This window comes from Delphinapterus leucas, chromosome 15 (genome assembly GCF_059928025.1).
Source record: "Delphinapterus leucas isolate spDelLeu-1000000601 "Yukka" chromosome 15, BTC_Dleu_Yukka2, whole genome shotgun sequence".
Taxonomy (NCBI): domain Eukaryota; kingdom Metazoa; phylum Chordata; class Mammalia; order Artiodactyla; family Monodontidae; genus Delphinapterus; species Delphinapterus leucas.
In genome coordinates, this window is record NC_143143.1 from 65,410,128 (window position 1) to 65,433,881 (window position 23,754).

The following is a 23,754-nucleotide window of genomic DNA, read 5'->3' on the forward strand; positions in this document are numbered from 1 at the left end:
TGGAGTGGGAACAATCAAGGAAAGGGAGCTCTGTTAGAAGCCAGCAGGAGAACCAGTGCTCAGAACAGCATGGGTGCAGTCATCCCATCCCTGCTAACAGGACAGAAGAACTAAGAGGTGATGTGGGATTCTCCTTCTGGGTCCAATTTTGTCATAATTGAAACCGAAGATATTTTCTAACAACACTGTTTATTTTACATAGAAACTACAGTGGTGGTAGTAAGGGTTACCATAAAATCTCATGTTCACGTTTTATTCTAAAACTTACAGAAATTGAAGAATTACATGTTCCTTGGGAGTTTCAGAATAATTAATGAGTTTCCAGTAAATTCTACAAGCTTCCCAGCTTCGTTTTACCTGAAATTGTAACATCACTATATATTTTTTGGCTTGAACTTCTCTGTTAAAATACATAGGCATTAGATGGTGTATGGAACTCCTGGGACATCTGACAGTGTTCCCAAGGGAGTACAGAGTTGGGTTTCAGACAGCAGGTCAGGGCCATGCAGACTAAGGTGATCTCTGACCCTGTGAGAGGTCAGTTCTTAGCCAGGCTGTGAAGACATAATGTGTCAAGTGGCAGTTTCTTAGTCATATGTGCTGCATTATCCATTAGAAATATAATGTGAGTCAGCCTGTAACTTTTTCTTGTAGCCACATTTTAAAATGTAAAAAGAAACAGGTGAAACTTCTTTCTTTTTTAATATTTATTTATTTGGCTGAGTTGGGTCTTAGTTGTAGCACACAGGATCTTCGTTGTGGCACACAGCCTTCTCTTTAGTTGTGGTGTGTGGGCTCTGGAGCTCGCAGGCTCAGTGGTTGCAGCACATGGGCTCTCTGGTTGTGGCGTGTGGGCTTAGTTGCCCTGCAGCATGTGGGATCTTAGTTCCCCAACCAGGGAACGAACCCACGTCCCCTGCATTGGCAGGTGGATTCTTTACTACTGGACCACCAGGGAAGTCCCTGAAATTTCTTTTAATAAATTTTGTTAACTCAAAATATCCAAAATACTATTATTTCAGCATGTAATCAGCATAGAAATTACTATTTAATAACCTATTATATATTCTTTTTCTTGTATTAAGCCTTTAAAATCCAGTATGTGGGACTTCCCTGGTAGTACAGTGGTTAAGAATCTGCCTGCCAATGCAGGGGACATGGGTTCAAGCCCTGGCCCGGGAAGATCCCACATGCCGCAGAGCAACTAAGCCCGTGCGCCACAACTACTGAGCCTGTGCTCTAGGACCCGTGAGCCACAACTACTGAGCCCGTGTGCCACAACTACTGTAGGCCATGTGCCTAGAGCCCCTGCTCCACAAGAGAAGCCACCACAATGAGAAGCCTACGCATTGCAGCGAAGAGTAGCCCCTGCTCACCACAACTAGAGAAAGCCCACCCACAGCAACAAAGACCCAACGCAGCCAAAAATAAACAAATAAAATAAATTTTAAAAAAATCCAGTATGTGTTTTACATTTACTGAACATTTCAGTTCAGACTAACCACATTTCAGGTGCTGGTAGCTGCATATGGCTGGTGGCCACAGAATTGGCCCACGCAGCTCGATTACTAGCTGTAGACTAGCTGTAGGCAGTCTAGCTGTGCACTTGGTGAGCCCAAGTATTGAGCTAAAAGGAGCTGCCTGAGGAAGGCCAGCTGGCCAGTAGTCCCCCAGGAGGGGCTCCCCATGTGGGCTGCAGGACATGGCAGCACTCTCCACCTTAGTGACTTCACCAGAGTCCTGCTCAGGTACCCACCAGTGGATGGATATCTCTCAAAGCCGGGTGGTCTGAATCAGATAGCAGTAAATGATGCTTAATGCCAGGTGCCAGTTATTTATTTAAAACGAAGCCAACAGCTATCAAAACTCCTCTGTCTAGCTTAGACCTTGTTTATTGAGCATTGGAGCAGAGCACTGGAGTTAGAAATGCCTCAGGCTAAGATAGATTGACTTCTTCATTCAACGACTATTTATCGAATGCCTCCCTTCTGGAGAGTAAAAAGGAAACCTAGGTCTCATTCTGCCTGGTGCTCTTGGTTGTGGGTATTCCTGGCACGAAGAAGAAAGGACAGGCTCAGTTGTTAGATGGGAGCATCCTCTTGCCTGGGCAGTGCTTGTTTTATTAGGGCCGCTGATTCCTTAGGGATGTTAATAATGTCTCACTGGCCAGTCCCACTGGCTTTGGTGGCCATTCTGTGTCCTTTAGATAAGCTTATATCTCTCTGCCATTGAATACATGGTTCATTCTGGGGGCAAGCTTATTTCTGAGAACTTGAGAGAGACCTGCCAATGAGATCCTTTCCTCCCCTCCATGTGTCACCTGGCCCAGGTCTCACCTGGAGCAGTGGCCAACTCAGCTGCCTGGGAGTCACTGGATGACTTGTTAAAAGTACAGATTTGGGCTTCCCTGGTGGCGCAGTGGTTGAGAGTCCGCCTGCCGATGCAGGGGACGCGGGTTCGTGCCCCGGTCCGGGAAGATCCCACATGCCGCGGAGCAGCTGGGCCCGTGAGCCATGGCCGCTGAGCCTGCGCGTCCGGAGCCTATGCTCTGCAACGGGAGAGGCCACAACAGTGAGAGGCCCGCGTACCGCAAAAACCCCCCAAAAAACCGAAACAGATTTATTGGACCCAGCTTTACAGCATTCCAATTCAGTGGCTCTAAGTTTAGAATCTGTAGTTTTTGTACACGCTCCCCCCCCAATATAAAAGTGACGTATGATTGCGGTAAAATCCATACAAAAGAATACTAAGGGGAAAAGCCTCCCTCCCACTGGTAGCCCTCCCTCCCTTGCAGATATACCTATTTTTAACAGACTCTTTTATAACTTTTCAGATATTTTCTGTGCGTATCCAAACTGCACATTTCTTATATGTCTAATAGAAAATATCTTTTTATACAGTTGGTATCATATGCAGCTTGCTTTTTTCATTAAAGATACCTTGGCCCTCATTTCATGTCAGCATAGATATGTGGCTCTACCTCATTTTGACAGTGGCCATTATTTCATTGTATGGGTGTACTGGACTTTAAACATTTTCCTACAGAAAATTATGATTCACTGATTTTTTCACTCTTACCAAGTGCTAAAGCAAAGTAAACCTTCCTGAAGATTAATTTGCTCTTGTGTATGAATAAATTCATGCGATAAGTTCCTGGAGGCGGGATTTGCTTGGGAAAAGGGTATGCATATTTAAATTTCTGATAGATGATGCCAGATCACCCTTCAAAGAGCTTGTACTAGTTTGTAATCTCCCACCAACTGGTTATGCACACCAGTTTCTTTACAATCTTATCAGTATTATCAAATTTTAAATTATTGCTAATCTGATAGGTAAAAAATATTGTAGTGACTTTAGTCTTTTATTTTAAAACTTCTGGAATATTTTAAATATATAGAAAAGTACACAGGATTATATATAGCAAACATGTATGCATCTAACCCCCACCTACACTTAAAAATGTTAACATTTTGCCATATTTCCTTCAGATTTTTTTTTAAGGGAAACAAAACACTAGGATGAGGTACAAACCCCCTGAATTGCTTTTCCTTTCTTTCCCAAATACATGCATATATGTTGAGAAATAATGTATAGTATTTAAAAAAAATTTTTACTGGAGTATAGTTGATTTACAATGTTGTGTTAGTTTCTGCTGTACAGTAAAGTGACTCAGTTATACATATACATATATCCACTCTTCTTTAGATTCTTTCCCCATATAGACCATTACAGAGTATTGAGTAGAGTTCCCTGTGCTATACAGTAGGTCCTTATTAGTTATCTGTTTTATATAAAGTAGTATGTATATGTCAGTCCCAGTCTCCCAATTTATCCCTCCTCTCCATATAGTATTTTCGAGTGTTATTAACATTTATATTGGCAAATGATAGAGTATTTTATGTCTTTTAAAAATATGTATAAATAGTATCATATTATACTTAGTCTTTTGGAACTTGCTGCTTTTTGTTTAGCATTATGTTCGTCTTCATCCCGGTTGAAACCTGTAGGTGGATCTCGTTGATTCTTCAGCTGGTGTATTGTGGGGTTTTGGGCACGCCCATCCGCCCTTGTAGGTGTAACTTTTTTTTTTTAAACAATAGTTAAGTATGCCAGAGTTTCTTTAACCCCTTCCTACTCAGGGTCATGAGGTTTCTAGTTTTTTACTTTTGTAGATGATGCTTCAGGGACTGCCTGTGTACACATCCCCTGTGCGTGATCATTTCTTTTGAGTATTTACCTAGAAGAGGAATTGCTAGATGGAAGGGCTTTAGTTAATGTACCAGAATGTACTTGAAAATGGTGGTTCTGACTTCAACATTCCTGTCAGCTCTGTGATTTGTCTATATCCCCACTAGCTTTTGGTATTATCTGACATAAGTTTGCCCAATCTTAGGAATTTGAAGTGATTATCTCCTTGTTTTTCCTCAAGGAGAAAAACGTTTGTTTTGTACTTTTTAGATGAGAGTCGTAATTGTTACAAACCTCCCCTGTTTCTGCTGGGCTCCCACCGCAGCGCCATTCTCGGACAGCCTGAGAGAGGAAACCGTGATGTGAGGGATTTGGTCTGCTCTGAGGACGGTTCTCTCTGAGCCCCTCTCTCTATGGATTGGCCTGGCTTGCTGGTTGGCTCTGGTCAGCTGACCTCTGACTTTAGTCTGCACCCTCCCCTCCTCCTTCCCTTTTCAGTGCTGTGGTGGAAGGAAGGAAGGAACAGTGGTCGGGGAGCCTGAAGGTCTGAGTTTGAGACCCAGCTCTGCCACTCAAAGTTCTGTGGTATTGATTAAATCCCTCATCTTCTAGTATGTAACATGGAGGTTAAACTACTTGCCCCCCCAAAAATGCTGGGAAGGTCTTTATGTTAGGCATTTAAAATTATTTTGAAATGTGCACACATGTTCAAAGCAGCACTCTTCTTAAGAGCCCTAAATTGGAAACAGCTCAAGTGTTTATTCACAGTAAATAAATGTGTGAAGAATAAATCGAGTAAATAAATTGTGGTGTCTTGATACAGTGGAATACTATACAGCAGTGAGTGAATGAGCTACAGCTATACCCACCAACATCTCACAAATATAATGTTGAGCCAACGAAGCTAACATGAACTCATATATATGATACGGTAGATATGTATATAAGGTTCAAAAACAGATTAAAATGAGTCTGTTATGTTTGGGGTCAGTACAGTGGTTATCCTTGGGGGTAGGTGGTTGAATGACTGAAAGTGGGGCAGGAAGGAGACTCCTGGGGTGCTGGGGTTCTGTTTCCTTATCCGAATGGTGATTATAACAGATAATCATGCTAATTGTCCGAGGAGGCACCTTGCCCTGAGTACAGGGTGGGTGTTCCTGCACAAGAGGGTGTGCAGACCTCTTGTTTGGTTTTGGAATTCCTGATTAACTACACTTGAGGGTCTTGATTTGCGTTGAGTAATATGAGCAGGCTTGGAGTCAGCACACCTGAATTTGAATCTAGCCTCCACCGCTTGCTTCCTCTGTGACCTTGGGCAAAGAACTGTGGGCTTCAGTTTCTCCATCTGTGAAATGGGGATACGTACCTACCTCAGAACTTTGTTACATTAAATGACCTAATGTAAAATGCTTAGCACAATGTCTGGCCTACAGTAAACTCTTAATAAATACTAGGTCTTTATCTTAGTGAAAACATTAACCCAGGCAGTCAGAGAGCTGAGTTCTAAACTCATCTGACCTCTGATAAGCTGCAAAACCGATAGACAAGGTGTTGCCATGTTGATAAAATGAAGAAACCTGAGTGAGTGATTTTCTATTTTTATGTACTGCATTTGGGTCTCATACCAATATACCGACATGGGATTTCTAAAATTCTCTTTCAATACAGAAGGATCCCTTTCACTGGGGTTTGGAAGTCCCTTGGTGAATTGGGGAAATTTGCCTGACAGGTTTTAAAATAACAAGATCTGCTATGGGAATACTCGCCAGGCTGGCAAGGGTGGACAGTTACAAAATGCTTTAGGGGGAACAGAAGGGTATTTTAAATCCCTGTGTTTTAACTTGTTACCCCCCTGCTGGTCCTTTGTAAAACCGGTCAATTTGGTGGCTTAGTGTACCGCACAGGCCTCTCACCCATGTTGGGGTATAGCCTGGTCATTCCTGTACCCTCTCAGATGGAGAGCAGGTTTGTGCAGCCAGGAAGGGACATTTCCCCCCTACCCCTACGCCCCCATGTCAGGTGGACACAGACCACACAGACCCTTTCACAGCTCTCCCGGGCCTGATTGCTGAGATTGCCAGCAGTTCCCAGGCTGAAGCAAACTAGACCATTCATCTTGCTGTGCTCTAGCTGGGAAATTAAAAACCTGGCCACTCGTCCTGCCTCTGCCACTAACCAGCAGGAGCCTCAGTTCTCACCATCTGTGAACTGGGGTCAGTAGACATGTTCAGCCTTCATCACATCGCTGGATATCAATGAGAGCAAACACAGAGGCATATTCAGCATATTCCATAGGCCGCAGCCCTCCAGAAGGCACCCCCTGTTCCAGGCATTGCCCTCACTTTTTTCACATCAGAGTCTCCTGTTTCCTCATGGATTTGCTGCATACTTGACTAACCTGATGACTAAATTTCTTAAGATTTGAAAGAATAAAACCAGCTAAACAGATCATCTGTTCTCTCAGCACATCTAGTTTTCACCTCAACTTCTAAGAAAGCTCTTATCTTTAGGGGTGGAATTTCAGACAGTGGGGGGAGTTCAAGTGGGGAGATGTTTCAAGGTGAGACTCTGACACCAGGCAGCTTGTGTCCTAGTTCACAGGCAGTGTGAACTTGACGCTGTGCTTAAGTGAAAATCAAAATATTACAGAATGTGTGCTGCTTGGGACAGCACAATAACTGTACTGTAATTGGGGACAGTTATTTGGGGACAATTACTGTAAAAAAGTACTCCCTTTATGCCAAGTACTCTGATTATGGGAACTTGGGTTCTAATAGATTTCTCAGATGGAGATTTCTGGGGCTTCTGGTCCAGCAGGACCAGAAAATGCTCTGCAGAGATTTATTTTTTGGTCTATCCTCCCCAACCATTTTTCTGCTGGTAAAGTTAGGCAGGAGAAGCAGTTCTGGTCTGAAGTCCACAGACTCTATCTTAGTAGCAATTCTGCTCCTGTTCACTTGTGATCTGAGCTCTTCACAGATCTGATTTCCTCCTTTCCAAAATCATGATGTAGGACTAGGTATGAATGAGGCAGGGCTCTTTCATGTGGGGAGAAAAGCACATGAACAGTTACAGTGAGGACTACTAAGTTCTATGTAAAGAACGCGTGAAGTGTTGTGGGAACACATTCAGATTTTGCCTGAAGAGCAGGGGCTGGGATGTCGAGAGGAGGAGGTGACATTTGAGTTAGACCTTAAAGTATGAGGGTAGGTAGGGGGTGAACCAGAAGGCAGGGGAATAGGAAAGGGATCCCTATGCTGGGAACAAGCAGAACAAAGTTCAGAGGCATTGAGAGGAACAAACTGTCATGGTTGTCTGTCCCTAAGGTACCCCTTCTGACTCTGGCCTGCAGATGTTTCCTTTTCGCTCAGCCAGGCCTTTAGTCACGTAAGTTAATTTGGAAGGTCAGTTTAGATTTGCTTTTCCAAATGAGGTTTCATAGAATACCAGAATCCATTTAGTAAATTCTCTTCCAGGGGTGAGCTTAGGCTTCCTTGGTGCTTGTGTTTGATTCTGCATAGGTGAGTTCAGTCCTGAGTAGAGGTTTGCTGCAGAAAGAATATTTGAGGATCAAAGGGAGGCTCACCTGTGCTCATTACCTATTGTTACATCCATTTCATTCGTATTCTCACTCTGGGTAAACCTTGGCTTTAGGCCGAAAGGAGCCTTGGAGCACCAGAGTGGACAGTTCTTTGTATCTTTTCTTGTGGTTCTAGACTGGCCTTCTCACAGAACCGTGCCCTCTCCCCTTAAAGGGAAGGGACAAATAGGAGTTTAATTAGGATATAGATTATGGTGCCTTAAAGAGAATACCAAAGAAGCTGGCTTAAGACAGAGGTTTATTTCTGTCTTTGGTCAAACTGCAGGCTCTCCACAGTGGCTCTGCTGTGGCTCTGAGCAGGTGTCCAGGTGTCCAGGGCCAGCTTCCTCCTGAGTGCCCCACCAGCCCAAGGTGTTGCTCTCTCTGTGTGGACCCAGATCGCTCACCACCTTGCCTGTCTTTCCGCAGCTGCGAAGGGAAAGGCGAGGCATGCCTTTATCCTTTAAGGGCACAACCCAGAAGTGCCACACATCACTTCTGTTCATATCCCATATGCCAGAACATCTGTACGTGGCCACACCTCACTCAGGGGAAGCTTGAAAGTGTACTTTTTTCCCTTTGGGAGAAGTGGGTATTGGAGACTGCATGGCAGTCTCTGCCATATGAGCCAAGGTAGAAAAAGGCAGGGCTTGAGGGAGGGGTTTATTGGAGGGCCCCTTTGGGCCAGTGTCTGGGTGTGATCCATAGTGGGGGACTAATTGGAGATGAGGCTGGAAAGATAGACAAGGTGAGGGACTTCCCTGGTGGTGCAGTGGTTAAGACTCCACGCTCCCAGTGCAGGGGGCCCGGGTTCAATCCCTGGTCAGGGAACTAGATCCCACATACATGCCACAACTAAGGAGCCCACACGCCACAACTGAGGAGCTGGCGAGCTGCAACTGAGGAGCCCACATGCTGCAACTAAGGAGCTGGCAAGCTGCAACTAAGGAGCCCACCTGCCATAACTAAGGAGCCCACATGCTGCAGCTGAGGAGCCCGAGAGCTGCAACTAAGACTCGGTGCAACCAAATAAATAAATAAATATTAAAAAAAAAATAAAGAAACACAAAGTGAAATGATGGTGTTAGGCCATGAGACCATTTCCTCTGATAGGTGGTGAAAATTCCTCCAAGAGCATACCCACGCCTGCTCTGCCCTTGAGTTGCCCTCCCCTTGTACAGGTCAGAACAGACTCTGGTCACTGCTTGTCCCTGGCACGTGGCAGTGCTCTGTGGTGTATAAGCAGTTCTCCCATGGGGAGGGTGATATCATTTTTTTTCCTTCTCTCCTGGAAGCAGCAGTCTGATGTCCTTCTGCTATCATAACATAGTGATCCGAGGGAGAAATAGGGAGCAGGCTGTATAGAGGGAGCAAGAAGGGCTCTGGTATTTCTCCTGATGGGCACCTGCAGCCTGAGGAGAGGATGAGTGGCCATCTGGAAAAGCCTCGCCCTCCTCAGGCGACAAGCTGCTCTCTGATCCAGAGCCCTGACAGGAAGTTGCTCTTTGTCCAGCCAAGTCTGGGCATTCAGGAAGAAGCTCTGTAGCCAAGTGTCTGTCCTGTGGGTCATGGAACAATTGGTCAAGCTGTTCAGAGAGAGAGCTGACCACAGACGAGTACCACCTTCCAGGGAGAGAGTATCGCAGGCAAGATAACAACAGCTCATTTTGTGCCGGGCACTGTTCCAAGTTCTTTACTTGTATTGTCTTGTGTAATCCTCAAAAAAAAAACCCTATGAAGCAGGTACTATTGTGATGACTTTATGGATTAGAAACTGAGGTGCTGATGAAGTGGATTAACTTGAACCAGTATAGACACATCTAGCATGTAGTAGAGCCACAATTTGAATCTAGTTGCAGAACACGTACTCTCACTTTTAGGCTCTGCTGTCTTTTAGGATTCCATGGAAGGATGCCCTGGCCCTGGGCCCTGGGCCTTGAAGTGGGGAATAGGAGTGCCTCCCTGTAGGAGACTTCTGTGCACATGGGTAGTCCGAACGAGTGAGTGAGTTCTGCCTGTTGTCACCTTGTCTGCCCCTGTTGCTCAGGGACTCACCTGGGTTAGCTTAGTCCCTGCTGGGCAGTTCTCCCTATGAGCTCTGTCACCTATGGCCACATGTAACTTTACAGTCTTCAGCCAGAAGCCAGGGTGAGCCTATGAATGCTTTCTCTCTTCCCTCTGTTCAGAGAACACAGGTTTCTGTAGAACAATTTCCTAGAATATCTCTTCTTTTTATCCTCAGTGCTTACTCCTCTAATTGAAGCCTCAGGAGTAGACTCTTTAAAGCTTAATATGACCATATTTCTGACCAGCTGCAGCACTTGGGATGCTTTTAGTTACAAGTAACAGGAAACCCAATTCAATTTGATTCCACAATAAAGGGGATGTGTTAGTTCATGTAATAGGGAAGTCCATGGGAGGTGTACTGCTCCAGGCCTGTTGGTTGTCTTATCGTCTCACCTCTCAGTGCTGTTTTCAGGTTAAACCCTTGTGGTCAGAGGATGGAAGCCAGTATCATTTAAGACTCCATGCTGCTTCATTCAAATCTAACAAGAAAGTAAGATTTTAATAAACTTTGGACCAGAGTCCCGAGTTCGGGTTGGATTACTCCATTCCTGTCCCTGCCTTATGAACCAGTTGCCCAAGGCTCAGATTGTCTAAGCCTATGACTGTGACAAGGGGTATGGGATTACTCTTATAAGTTTAAGTGAGTGTGAAGTCAGTCCTGTCCAAATCCCTTAGATGCTGCACAGTGAAGGAGGGGTAGAAGAGATGCTGGGAGATATCCACAATTTCAGCTACACCCAGCAAAATCTGCACAGCCAGGGAAAGGGTGGTGGTGGTGTTGAACTGTAGAGCAGATCCATGCCCTGTGCTCATTTCCTGTATCAGGGACAGTGCACAGGGCCCACAACATGGCCCAAGTCCTCAGACCCATAGGTCTGAGTTCATCTTTTCTATACACCAATTTATATGATCTTGCAGCTTCTCTGAGTTTCACTTCCTCCTCTGTAAAGTGGTAATCATGTTAAGGTATAGATAGATGTATTTTATGCAAAATTGAAGTCGATATGCTTGAAGTTGTGTGATATAAAAAGCCTTATGTATAAAATTTGAATTAATACAGATCCTACCAAATTGACAAAATTCATCAACCACATGATTTCAAAGCTGGTAGGTCAATGAAAGTGTGTTCATTATACCTTTATTTTCTGGAAATATTAGTCATGAATTATGTGAGTTTGAATAATGTAGGGTCTTCAGGAATCTTTTGTATGGAATGAACTTCACCATCCGTTTCTTAACTTCCTGTTGGGTTCCCTAAAGGTTGTGATGCTGTTTTATAAAATGTGAAATGCAAAAAAGATTGTTGTTGGAGAAGCCCAAAGGAACTACCATACTAGGTGATAACTGGGTATGCCCTGGCATTTGGCAATTTATATCCTGCATCTGGACCTTTCTGTCTCAGGGATCCAGAACCTAGGTGGTATCTCTTCAGCCAGTTCTGCTAGTGATTGGGTTAATGCTGTTAACATTTCAGCAAGCTAATGGAGACAGTTACTTTAGTTTGAAGGTCATTAAAACCTGAGTTTACAAATCAAAAACTGGATTGGGCAATTGTTTCTATATGTGTGTGGGTGAAGGTACATCAAATCCCATCAAACATTTGCTCAAATCCTTCCAGTGAAGTTACTCATAGTAAAGGCCAATTTCCTTGTAAAGCATAAAGTTTCATTTCTTCTGTTCCAATTTATATTTTATTTCCTTTTCTTGTCTTATTGTACTAGATAGGATGTCTAGTACCATGTTGAAAAGAAGTGTTGAGAGGGTACATCCTTGCCTTGTTCCTGATCTTAAGAGAAAGCATCCAGTTCTCACCATTAAATATGAAGTTAGTTGTAGGTTTTCTGTAGATGTCCTTTATGAATTTGAGGAAGTTTTCCTCTGTTCCTAGCTTTCTGAGAATTTTTATCATGAGTGAGTGTTGGATTTTGTCAAATGCTTTTTTTTTTGCATCAGTTGATACTATACATAGAAAATCCTAAAGATGCCACCAGAAAACTACTAGGACTAATCAATGAATTTGGAAGGGTTTCAGGATACAAAATTAATGCACAGAAATCTCTTGCATTCCTATACACTAACAACGAAAAATCAGAAAGAAAAATTAAGGAAACAGTCCCATTTACCATTGCAACAAAAAGAATAAAAATGCCTAGGAATAAACCTACCTAAGGAGGCAAAAGACTTGTACTTGGAAAACTATAAAACACTGATGAAAGAAATCAAAGATTATATAAACAGATGGAGAAATATACCATGTTCTTGGATTGGAAGAATCAATATTGTGAAAACGGCTATACCACCCAAAGCAATCTACTGATTCAGTGCAATCCCTGTCAAACTACCAACGAATGGCATTCTTCACAGAATTAGAACAAAATTTACAATTTGTATGGAAACACAGAAGACCCCGAATAGCCAAAGCAATCTTGAGAAAGAAAAACGGAGCTGGAGGACTCAGGCTTCCCAACTTCAAACTATACTACAAAGCTACAGTAATCAAGACAGTATGGTACTGGCACAAAAACAGAAATATAGATCAATGGAACAGGATAGAAAGCCCAGAGATAAACCCATGCACATATGGTCACCTTATCTTTGATAAAGGAGGCAGGAATGTACAGTGGAGAAAGGACAGCCTCTTCAATAAGTGGTGCTGGGAAAACTGGATAGCTACATGTAAAAGTATGAGATTAGATCACTCCCTAACACCATACACAAAAATAAGCTCAAAATGGATTAAAGACCTAAATATAAGGCCAGAAATGATCAAACTCTTAGAGGAAAACATAGGCAGGACACTCTATGACATAAATCACAGCAAGATCTTTTTTGACCCACCTCCTAGAGTAATGAAAAATAAATAAATAAATAAACAAGTGGGACCTAGTGAAACTTAAAAGCTTTTGCACAGCATAGGAAACCATAAACAAGACAAAAGACAACGCTCAGAATGGAAGAAAATATTTGCAAATGGAGCAACAGACAAAGGATTAATCTCCAAAATATACAAACAGCTCATGGAGCTCAATATCCAAAAACAAACAACCCAATTAAAAACTGGACAGAAGACCTAAATAGACATTTCACCAAAGAAGACATACAGATGGCCAAGAGGCACATGGAAAGATGCTCAACATAACTAATTATTAGAGAAATGCAAATCAAAACCTCATACCGTTCAGAATGGCCATCATCAAAAAGTCTACAAACAATAAATGCTGGAGAAGGTGTGGAGAAAAGGGAACCCTTTTGCACTGTTGGTGGGAATGTAAATTGATACAGCCACTATGGAGAACAGTATGGAGATTCCTTACAAAACTAAAAATAGAACTCCCATATGACCCAGCAGTCCCACTACTGGGCATATACCCTACATCAATTGGTATATTATTTTTCTTTTTTAGCCTGTTGATATGATGGATTACATTAATTGATTATCAGATGTTGAACCCGCCTTCCTTGTATACCTGGAATGAATCCCAGTTGGCTGTGATATATAATTCTTTTTATACATTGTTGGATTCAGCTTGCTAATATTTTTGCATTTGTGTTCATGAGAGATAATGGTCTGTAGTTTTCCTTTCTGTAATGTCTTTATCTGATTTTGGTATTAGAGTAATGCTGGCCGTGTAGAATGAGTTAGGAAGTGTTCCCTGTGCCTATTTCTTGAACAGTGAAGGCCTTCCTGTCCTTAGAATCTTTGCATTTGCTGTCCCTGGCCTGGAAGACTCTTCTCCCAGATTTCTGCATGTTTTGTTCTCTCACTCCTTTCAGGTCTTTGCTCAGATGTCCTTTTCTCAGCGAGGCATTCTCTGACCACAGACTGTTAAAATTGCAAATCTCCCCTTCCCTCATCCCTACTATCCCCCTTCCCTGCTTTATTTTTTCCATAGCACTAATCACCTCCTAAAATACTGTATGACTTACTTGCTTTCTGCTCCCACCCACTAGAATGTAGTTCTGTGAGGGCAAGTGTTTTTGTCTTTTTTTGTTCATTGCCTTATCCCTCCCTCCTCCCTAGAATGGTGTTTGGAACATGGTGGATGCTCAGATATTTGTTAAATAAACGAATTTAAACCATGACTGATAATGTGGTTGTAGCCAAGCGAATGTGCAGAAATGAGTTGTCCTGTTTCTATTCCTGAGGAAGACTGTTTCCGGGATCAGAGGAAAAGTAAATATTGTTGATAGCTTTTATGAATGAAATTTAGGAGGCATTTAACCATGTTTTGTTTATCAACTGCATGACTTTGGCTTAGTCACCTTATTTTGGGGGGCTCTGGTTTCTTAATCTTAGAAAGAGTACTTTTGTAAATTAGACTAAGGTCTTTTCTAGAGTTCTTGTTTGTTGAACTTTGTTTCCCAGTTGCAGAGTATTTTAACAGGAAGGGAGCTTAGAGACCCTTAAGTCCTATGTTCTTTAGCCAGTAGATTAACTTCTACCTGTAGAGCCAGGCTTGCCAGCTGGGGGATGCAGCCCATCGTCCTCTCGTACAGTTCCTGGATGCCTGTTTGGGAGAGGGACCTCGGAGCTAGTGCTGACTTGGTGCTGGAGAGCCAGATGAACCTGTTTTTAAATGTCTGTGTGATCTCAAGCAGGTGTCATCACCTCACCAAGCTTCAATTTCCTCCTCTGTGAAGCTGGAATGATATACACAGGTGGTTGTTAGGGTTAAATGAGATGTTTGTGATATTTGCACACAGGTGCTCAGTTAAAGTCAGTTGAACCTGACTGCTTATCCTACCCCACACTTGCTTTGTGATCCATCTTGATTCTACATCAGAATCACTTGGAGAGTGTTTTTAAAAACACTGATGCCCTTGAAAACGTTACGCTAAGCGAAAGAAGCCAGGCACAAAAGGTCACTTATTGTATATATATGAAATGTCCAGAATGGATAAATTCATAGAGACAGATGCAGATTGGTGGTTGCCAAAGGTTGAGGGGTTGGGGAGAATCTGCTTAATGGTAAGTGGTCTTACTTCGGGGTGGTGGGAATGTTTTGGAGCTGGGCTGGAGCTGGCTGCACGGTATTGTGAACGTACTGCATGCCACTGGATTGCTTTCTTTTTCCCTCCCTCCCTTCCTTCCTGCCTACCTACAGGTTAGTGAAGCGTCATTGTTGTTCAGTGGACTGCACATATTTAAATTGTATAATTTGATGAGATTTGGCATATATATATATATATATATATATACCCAACCATTACCATAATAAAATGGTAAACACATCCATTACCTCCTACAATTTCCTTATGCCCCTTTTTAATTCCTCCTTTCTACTCCTCCCCCCTCTCTCATCCCCGGGTAGTCTCTATTCTGCTTTCTATTATATAGATTAGTTTTCATTTTCTAGAATTTTATATAAATGGAATCGTGCAGTATGCACTAGATTTTACATGGCTCCTCTTACTCAGCACACTTATTTTGAGGTTCACTTACGTTGCTGCATATTATTAATAGTTTATACTTTTATTGTCAGAGGTATTCCATTGTATGGATACACCACAAATTATTTGTCCATTCACCTGGTGATGGACATTTGGGCAATTTTCATTTTGGGAGATTACAACTAAAGCTGCTGTGGGCGTTCATATACAAGTCTCTGTGTGGACATAAGTTATCCTTTCTCTTGAGTAAATATCTAGGAGTGGAATGGCTAGGTCACAGGGTATATGTATGCTTAAACATATCTTAACACCTAAAAAGTAGTAAGGCATGGTCAGTTATTTGAAATGCTACAGATATGTTTGATAAGATAGAAGAAACAACTGGATTTTTGCGATGGTTAGGCTATTATTAACTTGAAAACTACAGTCTCAGTTGAGTGGTAGGTGGGAAGCTTTTTAGAGGGGAATTAGGAAAACTGAATTGAGAAGTTTGGCAGGGAGTATTGATAACTTAAGAAGTTTTGCTGTGAAAAGTAGCAGAGAATGAAGTTGTGGTTTTTGGAAGGTGTGAATTATTCCTTTTTAAGTGGATAATTTTATATTATATGAATTGTACTTCAGTTATTAAAAGAAGAAGAAGAAGAAGAATCAAGCAAACAAAATCCTGATGTTCAGGTTGCACCTCAAGCCAGTTGAATCAGAATCTTTGTGGGTGGGACCCGGGCATTCACTTTCGAAAAATCTCCCTTGGTGATTGCAATATGTAGCCAGTGTTCAGGAGTAGTGATCTAAGTAGGGTTGGCACATTTTTTCTGTAAAGGACCGGACAATAAATATTTCAGCTTTGAAGGCCATAAGGTCTCTGTCTTTACTCCTCAAATCTGCCATTGAAGTGTGGCAGCAGCCATGGTCAACATGTAACAAATGAGCATAGTGTATTTTCAATAAAACTTATTTATAATAACAGGCAGTGGGTCAGAGTTTGCCATCCTCTGGTCTAAAGGCTTGATGATAGAGAAGGGGCTGCAGAGCTCTGAGGAGGATGGAAGGTGACCTCCCAGGCAGAACCAGACCTGGAACTCTGTTCTACTGACCATTTTAGTTCTTCACATTGTGCATGCTTACTTACTTAAGCATAAACATCCCGGCATTGAAAACAAAATGTTAGAATGCCAGTACTTACACTTTTGTATTTAATTCTAGCTGCAAAAGACAAGGAGAAGAATAAAGAGAAGAAATTCAAAGAGTTTGTGAGGGTGAAGCCAAAGAAGAAAAAGAAAAAGAAAAAGAAAACCAAACCTGGTAAATTTTCCCCTGGGACGTTTCACTTGGATTTCCTTACTGTAGGTAGGGAGGGGTTGCTTCTCCCCAGTCTTGGCCTCTGAGGAGAGGAAGGCCAGCAGGCCTTTAATGGAGCTTGTGGGCTCAGCTCGCCCCAGGTGCTACAAGGCCACATTGGCATTTGGAAAGCCCTCCCTCTTGCTGTGTTGGCCGGTGTGCTCTGTCACGATGGAAGCACCATTGTAGGAGAGGATATGCAGGTGAATGACTGTATTTGTCTGCACACACATCTCTGAACCCTTTCAAGAAAGGATTCATTTCTTGAAAAGCGTGTGTCTAGCCCCAACAAAAATGCTGATTTTTAAGAAAATCAGTGTTCCAGTCTTGGGAGCTAAAGGGATTCCACATTTTATTCTCAAAGTATCTTCTGGCTTAGAAAAGCAATCTTATCAGAAAAAGGGGAGAAGGTGATGGTGAGGAAGAAGCTTTTTGTTTTGAGGTTTTTGGAGGTAGCTAGAAGTATTAATCCCTAAATCTGTTCTAGCTGAATTGCTTCTGAGCATTTGAGCTCTTTGAACAGCAGAGCTGTTGGTTGGATGAGGTTGATTCTGGAATGCCCTAGTGATGTCTGAGGGTGCTAATTTCTTCCTGATTTTGTTCTTCCAGAATGCCCCTGCAGTGAGGAGATCAGTGATACCTCCCAGGAACCTTCTCCACCCAAGGCATTTGCTGTCACCAGGTGTGGGTCCTCACACAAGCCCGGGGTCCATATGAGCCCACAGCTCCATGGCTCAGAATCTGGAAACTACAAAGGGAAAGTGAAAATGTCTGGTAAGGAGGCTCTGCTGGCTTGATCATTTGTACAGCACGGCAGTCTGAGAAGGCTGGATTTATGTTGATATTGTAATCTACTCTCAGGACTTCTGCAAGTAGTCTGTTAGGTCTTTTAAATAAGAAGTACATCAAATAAATAGGCCATTAGCTGTACCTTCCCAGAACTTCCCTTCTCTCCAACTTTGGTCTTAGTAGAATGTCTCTTAGGTACTTCTAAGCCAGTGTGTCTATAACCGAATCCATTATCCCCCAACTCATTGCACACCTGCCCCTCCTGTTCCTCCATTTCTTGTTGGTGGCCTCTGCATCTAACCTGGTTGCTTGGGGAAATCTGAGTCAACCTTGAAGTTTTCCCTTCTTTAGCAACTTACAGGGCGATTGTGAGTTTAAAAGTAGTTAATAAGTATATGGAAAGTACTTAGAACAGTGTCTGGTATAGAATAAGTGATCAGTAAAGGTTAGCTGTAATAACCTCTAATCAGGTACCAAGATCTAGTGATTCTGGTTCTGATTATCCCTGGAATCTGCCCCTTCCTCATTCCCCACTGTTTACAGAGTTTTAAAGGTGGCTGTGGATACAGACTGGGCTGTAAGCCAGGTCACGGCTGGATGGGGTGAGGTCAGGGAACACGTTTGAGTCGTTAGGGATGATGATCTGTGTGGCTCATGTGGAGCTGCAGTTTCTCTGCCAGTGAGCTCTGTGACCTCGAGCAGCCATTGACCTTGGGCTTCACTGTCAGGAAAATGAGGAAATGGAGTTCAATTCACTGCCGGGCAGCACATATCATTCGGGCTGTTAGTAGATGACAGGCCTGAGGAACAGATTGGAGTTCGCGTTTCCCAGCTCTGTGGAAGTTCACAGAGGAGAAGTTCTGTAAGGTCATTTCTACTCTTGACAATCTAGGGTTTTTTAAAAAACCTTACAACTATAATTTTAAAAAGTGACTGTTGTTTTCCCTTTCTTCTCAGAAGAAGATAATCTGAGTGACTCCTCCTCCGAGAGCTTTCTTTGGAGTGATGAGGAGTATGGCCAAGACGTTGATGTGACCACTAACCCAGATGAGGAACTTGATGGGGAGGACCGTTACGATTTTGAAGTGGTCCGCTGCATCTGTGAGGTTCAGGAGGAAAATGACTTCATGATTCAGGTAGGTGGAGCTTCCAGGAGACACAGGTATAGAGGAGCACAAACTGGTCCTTGGAGGGAATTTTGAGGGAACACAGTCTGAGGCCAGCAAAAGTACTGTCATGTCAGAAACCCCAGGTAGGCAGTACTGTCAGCAGCAAATTGAGCTTTGTTTACTGGCTCAGCTTCCTCTGCATCTTAGGCTGGTATAAATAGCCTGTGAATAGAATAAGAGAGGACTTGAGGGATCACTGAGTCTAAACCTCTTATGCTCTGCTTGGGCCAGCTGGACCCACAAATGGGAAGGGCCTTGCCTGTGGTCACACAGTGAGGAGTTGAACAGTAGGGGCCCAGATCTCTGGAGGGGCAGTTTGATCTTCCTATGCATCCATATCTTTTCTCTCAGGTGAAGTTTCTTTATGGCCTAAAGAGATGGAGGCCAGTTTTGTAACTTGTCTGTTTCTTATTCTTAATTTTCTTGGCATTTGTATTTGTTGTCTCCATTTCTGGGATGTGCCTGTTGGGGGGCCTCCCTGCCTGCTTGGGGAGACCATCACTGGCCAGCACCTGCTTGCCTCTGGCCCTTCTCTTGCTCTTAATCACAGTTCTGGTAGAGGTGGCTGCTGCCTGGCTGACTCCAGGGAACCTGAGTTTTTTAAGTAAGTCATGTTTATGTTGGTTAGAATTCTTCTGGGAGTTTCTTTTTTTTTTTTTAATAGCCTTCATGGCAACCTCTGAGAATTCAAGGTACATGAATGGTCTCAAATAGCTCCTCATATTTATGACCTTTAGTATGCATTAGGTCAGTGGTTTTCAAATCACTTTTTCAGCATCACAGCCCCTTTCCCTAATGGACTCTTTTCACAGAACCCCCAAATGTGTAACAGATAAAAGCAGTAGTTTGGGAAGCTCAAAATGAATAATTTTCACTTTTAAGTTCAAAAATATGAATGGCTGGCCTCTTCCCATGAGCTCTAATATGCAGGTGGGGTTGTGAGCGGTGGTTGCCAACCTGGAGCATTTCAGTGGCTCAGTTGTTTTCCTTTTTTTGTGAGACAATCCTAATGAACATGGCCGTTGTATGGGGACTTTTCCTAAACAGCGTGCTGTGTAGTCACTTTGGTTAATCAGAGATGGGAAGAAAAGCTTTGTTCTGAGGACAGCGTGATAATAAGTTAGCCTAGCAGTAAAGAATTATGTGTACTGGTGGGCTCTGCTGTCTTAACATTTCAGCTTGGAGTGTGCATTTTTTGTTTTGTTTTGTCTTCTAATATAGTCTCATTTTATAAAACACACCCATGTGTAGAATCTCTGAAGCTCAGTGGAATAGAATTCAAAAACTTATGTAACATGAAAACCGTTTGTTTGGGTTTTTTTCCCCTCCAGTAGAATTTTTTTTTAAGTTTGGCTTTAAAAGTATGTTGAAGGGCTTCCCTGGTGGTGCAGTGGTTAAGAATCTGCCTGCCAATGCAGGGGACACAGGTTCGAGCCCCTGTTCCAGGAAGATCCCACATGCGTGGAGCAGCTAAACCCGTGAGCCACAACTACTGAGCCTGCGCTCTAGGGCCCATGCTCTGCAACAAGAGAAGCCACCACAATGAGGAGGCTGTGCACGGCAATGAAGAGTAGCCCCGCTCGCTGCAACTAGAGAAAGCCCACGCACAGAAACAAAGACCCAATGTGGCCAAAAATAAAAATAAATAAATAAAATAAAAGTATGTTGAAGATCGTTAGTTTTCATCCTGTCTCTCTGGGCGTGTGCTCAGTTCTGGGCCTTGGAAGCCTGATTTGGTCCTCATTTGTCCTTAGAAATCATTAGTGGGTGAGTAACGAAGGCCTCTCTTGGCAAGGCTCTTCCAGCTAATCAGTATAAGAGATGCAGTTCTGATCCACCATGGTACTTTCTCCATTGACTGTTCTGTAAGTGGCAGGGATCATGGGGTGTTTGGCGGGGTAGAGCTTGAAGTGCCATTTTGTGCTGTGAGGAAACTAAGTTTGAAAAAATTGAGACCACACCATTGTTACATGGCAGAGTCAGGAACTGAATTCCATTGCCTGCTTCCCAGGCTCCACATGACCTTCCCCGCAGCTCAGCTCAGCACTGTGGCTTCCTGTCTGGCATTGTGGTGACGAGCTCACTTCAGAACACCTTGGGTTTTGTTGTAGAAGACTCTTCTTTGCTGTCCACTTGTCCAGCTGGCTTTGTGTTATAGAGGGACAGTTTCTGACTATACCTGTCATTGTGAGCAGAGTACCTTTTTCCACTCAGTAACTTCAGCAAAAGGCATAAATTTAGAGGGAGCTAAGTGGAACAATACAGTTTAAAGTTTTAAAATGTATTCGTCTAGTTTTAAATATATTCATCATTTAGGAAAGTTCAAATCATTTTTTCTTAAAATAAATTTTAAACTTACATTGATAATTTGCACAACCCTAGAAAACATTTAGAATTTGTTCTCCAGAAGATTACTTTAGGGAAATAGTTTTCTTTGATCATTTTCGTTATTTGGTAGCAGTATTGTTCATGTATATTATTATTTGATTTTGTTTACCAGTACTAATTTAAATCACTGGAAGGTTAAAATCCTACTTAGTAATCATGAATGTTTGAGAAATCTGGGTACCACATAAAAAAATGAGCATCAGGAAACCCATTTACTATTTAAATTATTTTAATTGCTCTAAGGCAGGTTTTGGTGAACTTTTTCTTAAAGGACCAGAAAATAAATATTTTAGGCTTTGGGCCATGTGATCTCCATCACAACTACTCAACTCTGCCCCAAGCAGTCAGAGGCAATACAAAAAAATGAATGACCATGGTTATGTTCATATTATACTTTATTTGCCAAAATAGGACTCAAGCTGAATTTGGCCTGTGGGCTGTAGTTTGCTGACCTTTGCCCTAGAGCAACAAATATGTAACATTAGGTGCTGGACCCCAGTGAAAATTGTGTAGCAGCTTTAATAAGAAGCCCATTTTAGAAACTTTATTTGCTTCCCCTGGAGGCAGCCCTTGTCATCTTCTTGCGTATCGCTCCAGAAACATTCAGTGGCTAAACAAGCGATATCAAATATATTCTCTCCATTTTTTTCTTTCTTTTTGCGATAAAATATACATAACATAAAATTTACCATCTTAACCATTTTTAAATATATGTGGCTTTAAGTGAACTGGCATTGAGTACATTTACATTGCTGTACAACCATCTTTTTTTTTTAACACAATGTTATTTTAATACATAGTGTTTTCAGTATTTTTTTTTCATTTAATAATATATGTTGAAGAACATTCCACTTTCAGATCTAAAAAAGCTTCCCCATTCTTTTTAATGGTTGCATAATGGATGGATCATCATTTGTTTAACTCTTCCCTTGTTGATGGACATTTGGATTGTTTCTAATCTTAGCAGTGATGTAATGAATAATTTTGTGTAAGTATATCTGTAGGACCAAGTTTTGAAAGTAAAATTCCAGGACCAAAGTAGGCGTGCATTTATTATTTTGACAAATACTGGTGTCATAGCAATATTCTATAAACTTTCCCTAGTGTACCAAAGAACAGTCTTACCAGTGCCCTTGTCAGTACAGTACTATCAAACTTCTTTATCTTTGCTCTTCAGATAAGTGAAAAAACAATCTACTAGTATAGCCATTTTGTAATTTATTTTAATATACTTAAAAAATTTTTATGATTGTTACTTTCTGCATTTTCCAAGAACTACAAAGAAGAAAACAAGGATTACCCAGATTATTTTTACCCAGGGATAAATCACTGTTGTTATTTTAGAATACACACATACACATGCATATATAAATGAAAATTATACTCTATAAACAGTTTTTCATGAGAATAACACTTGTGTGGTGAAAGTAGTAAATGTTTATTATAAAAACTTCAGGCAGTACATAAACGTATGAAGAATTAATTGATATTTTTACATGTAATCCTAGAATCTAGAAATACTAATGTGTATGTATATTATTAGGCTGATTTCATTTCACATTAATTTATATTAATTCAAGTTCCCTTACATTACTTTATTCTTATAATGGTTGCTTTGAACATCTTTTTATTTAAGATGTGTTTTTTTCCTTTGACCTGCCTGTTCATGTCCTTTATTCAGTTTTCTGTTGGATGGTTGGTTGTTTTCATACCCATTTGCATAAGATTTTTTTTTTAAATTAATTTATTTATTTGGCTGCACTGGGTCTTAGTTGCGGCACACAGGATCTTTGTTGCTGCGTGCAGGATTTTTGTTGCTGCGTGTGGGATCTTTAGTTGTGGTGTGCAGGATCTTTAGTTGCGGTGTGTGGAATCTTTAGTTGCGGTGTGTGGGATCTTTAGTTGTGGCATGCTGGATCTTTTAGTTGCGGCATGTGGGATCTAGTTCCCGGACCAGGGATCGAACCTGGTCCCCCTGCATTGGGAGCATGGAGTCTTAACCACTGGACCACCAGGGAAGTCCCTGTGTAAGCTTTTTGTAGATATGTTTTTGTATCAGCTGTGAGAACAGTTACAAATATTTGTACCCACTTTGTCATCCGTCTTTTGGCTCGTCTTATAGATTTTTTTGTTTTTGTGAGGTCAAATACATCAAACTTTTCTTTAATGGCTTTTGAGATTTGAATAGCAGTTGCTTCCTCATTGGAAGTTCATAACAGTTTATAGAAAAGTCAATAAAAGAATTTTTCATGGTTTCTTCTGGTAATTTTGTGGTTTCATTTATCTTTTAAAAACCATATAAATATTTGATCCGCCTGGAATTTATCCTGGTATAAGGTGAAGGCTCTCACTACCCAGTTGTCCCAACACCATGCCTTATTATTGAAACGCCACCTTTATTTACTCTATTTCCATATGTAGTTTGGATCTCATTCTGGATTCTCTCTTTCATTGGTCTCTCTGTCTATATATTTACTTGTACAATTCTATTTTAATTATTATACCTTTATAGTATTTTAAAAATATCTGGTAGGGCTGGTACCCCCTTTTGTTCTTTTTAATAAATTTCCCGGCTATTAGAATCAGCTTCTGTATAGTTCCAGAGCTATTAATTTATTATTTTGTTGGCATTACATTACTTTTATATATTAATCCAAGGAGAACTGTCATCCTTATGATAATGACTCTTGCTATCCAGGAATAAAGTACAACTTACCATTCATTGACTTAAGTCTCCATGTCCTTCAAATATTTAAAAATTTTCTTTACACAGACCTTGCATGTTTTTATTCTTAGTCTCAGATTTATTCTTAGATATTTTATCTTTTCTGTTACTGTTCTTGT

The 23,754-nt window shown here is 41.7% G+C and overlaps 1 protein-coding gene across 5 annotated transcripts in view; it reads left to right on the top strand.

Annotated features, from left to right (window-relative positions):
• PHF20 (PHD finger protein 20) overlaps positions 1-23,754 on the top strand; it is a 134,676-nt gene that overhangs the window by 91,507 nt on the left and 19,415 nt on the right. For 4 of the 5 annotated variants that reach the window (XM_089896804.1, XM_022592531.3, XM_089896805.1 and 1 more), the window contains 3 exons: positions 16,430-16,528; positions 17,174-17,338; positions 18,311-18,489. In XM_089896804.1, the coding sequence (XP_089752930.1) occupies positions 16,430-16,528; positions 17,174-17,338; positions 18,311-18,489 (443 nt within the window). The remainder of the gene's footprint in view (positions 1-16,429; positions 16,529-17,173; positions 17,339-18,310; positions 18,490-23,754) is intronic. The other variant, XM_022592532.3, reaches the window with a different exon arrangement.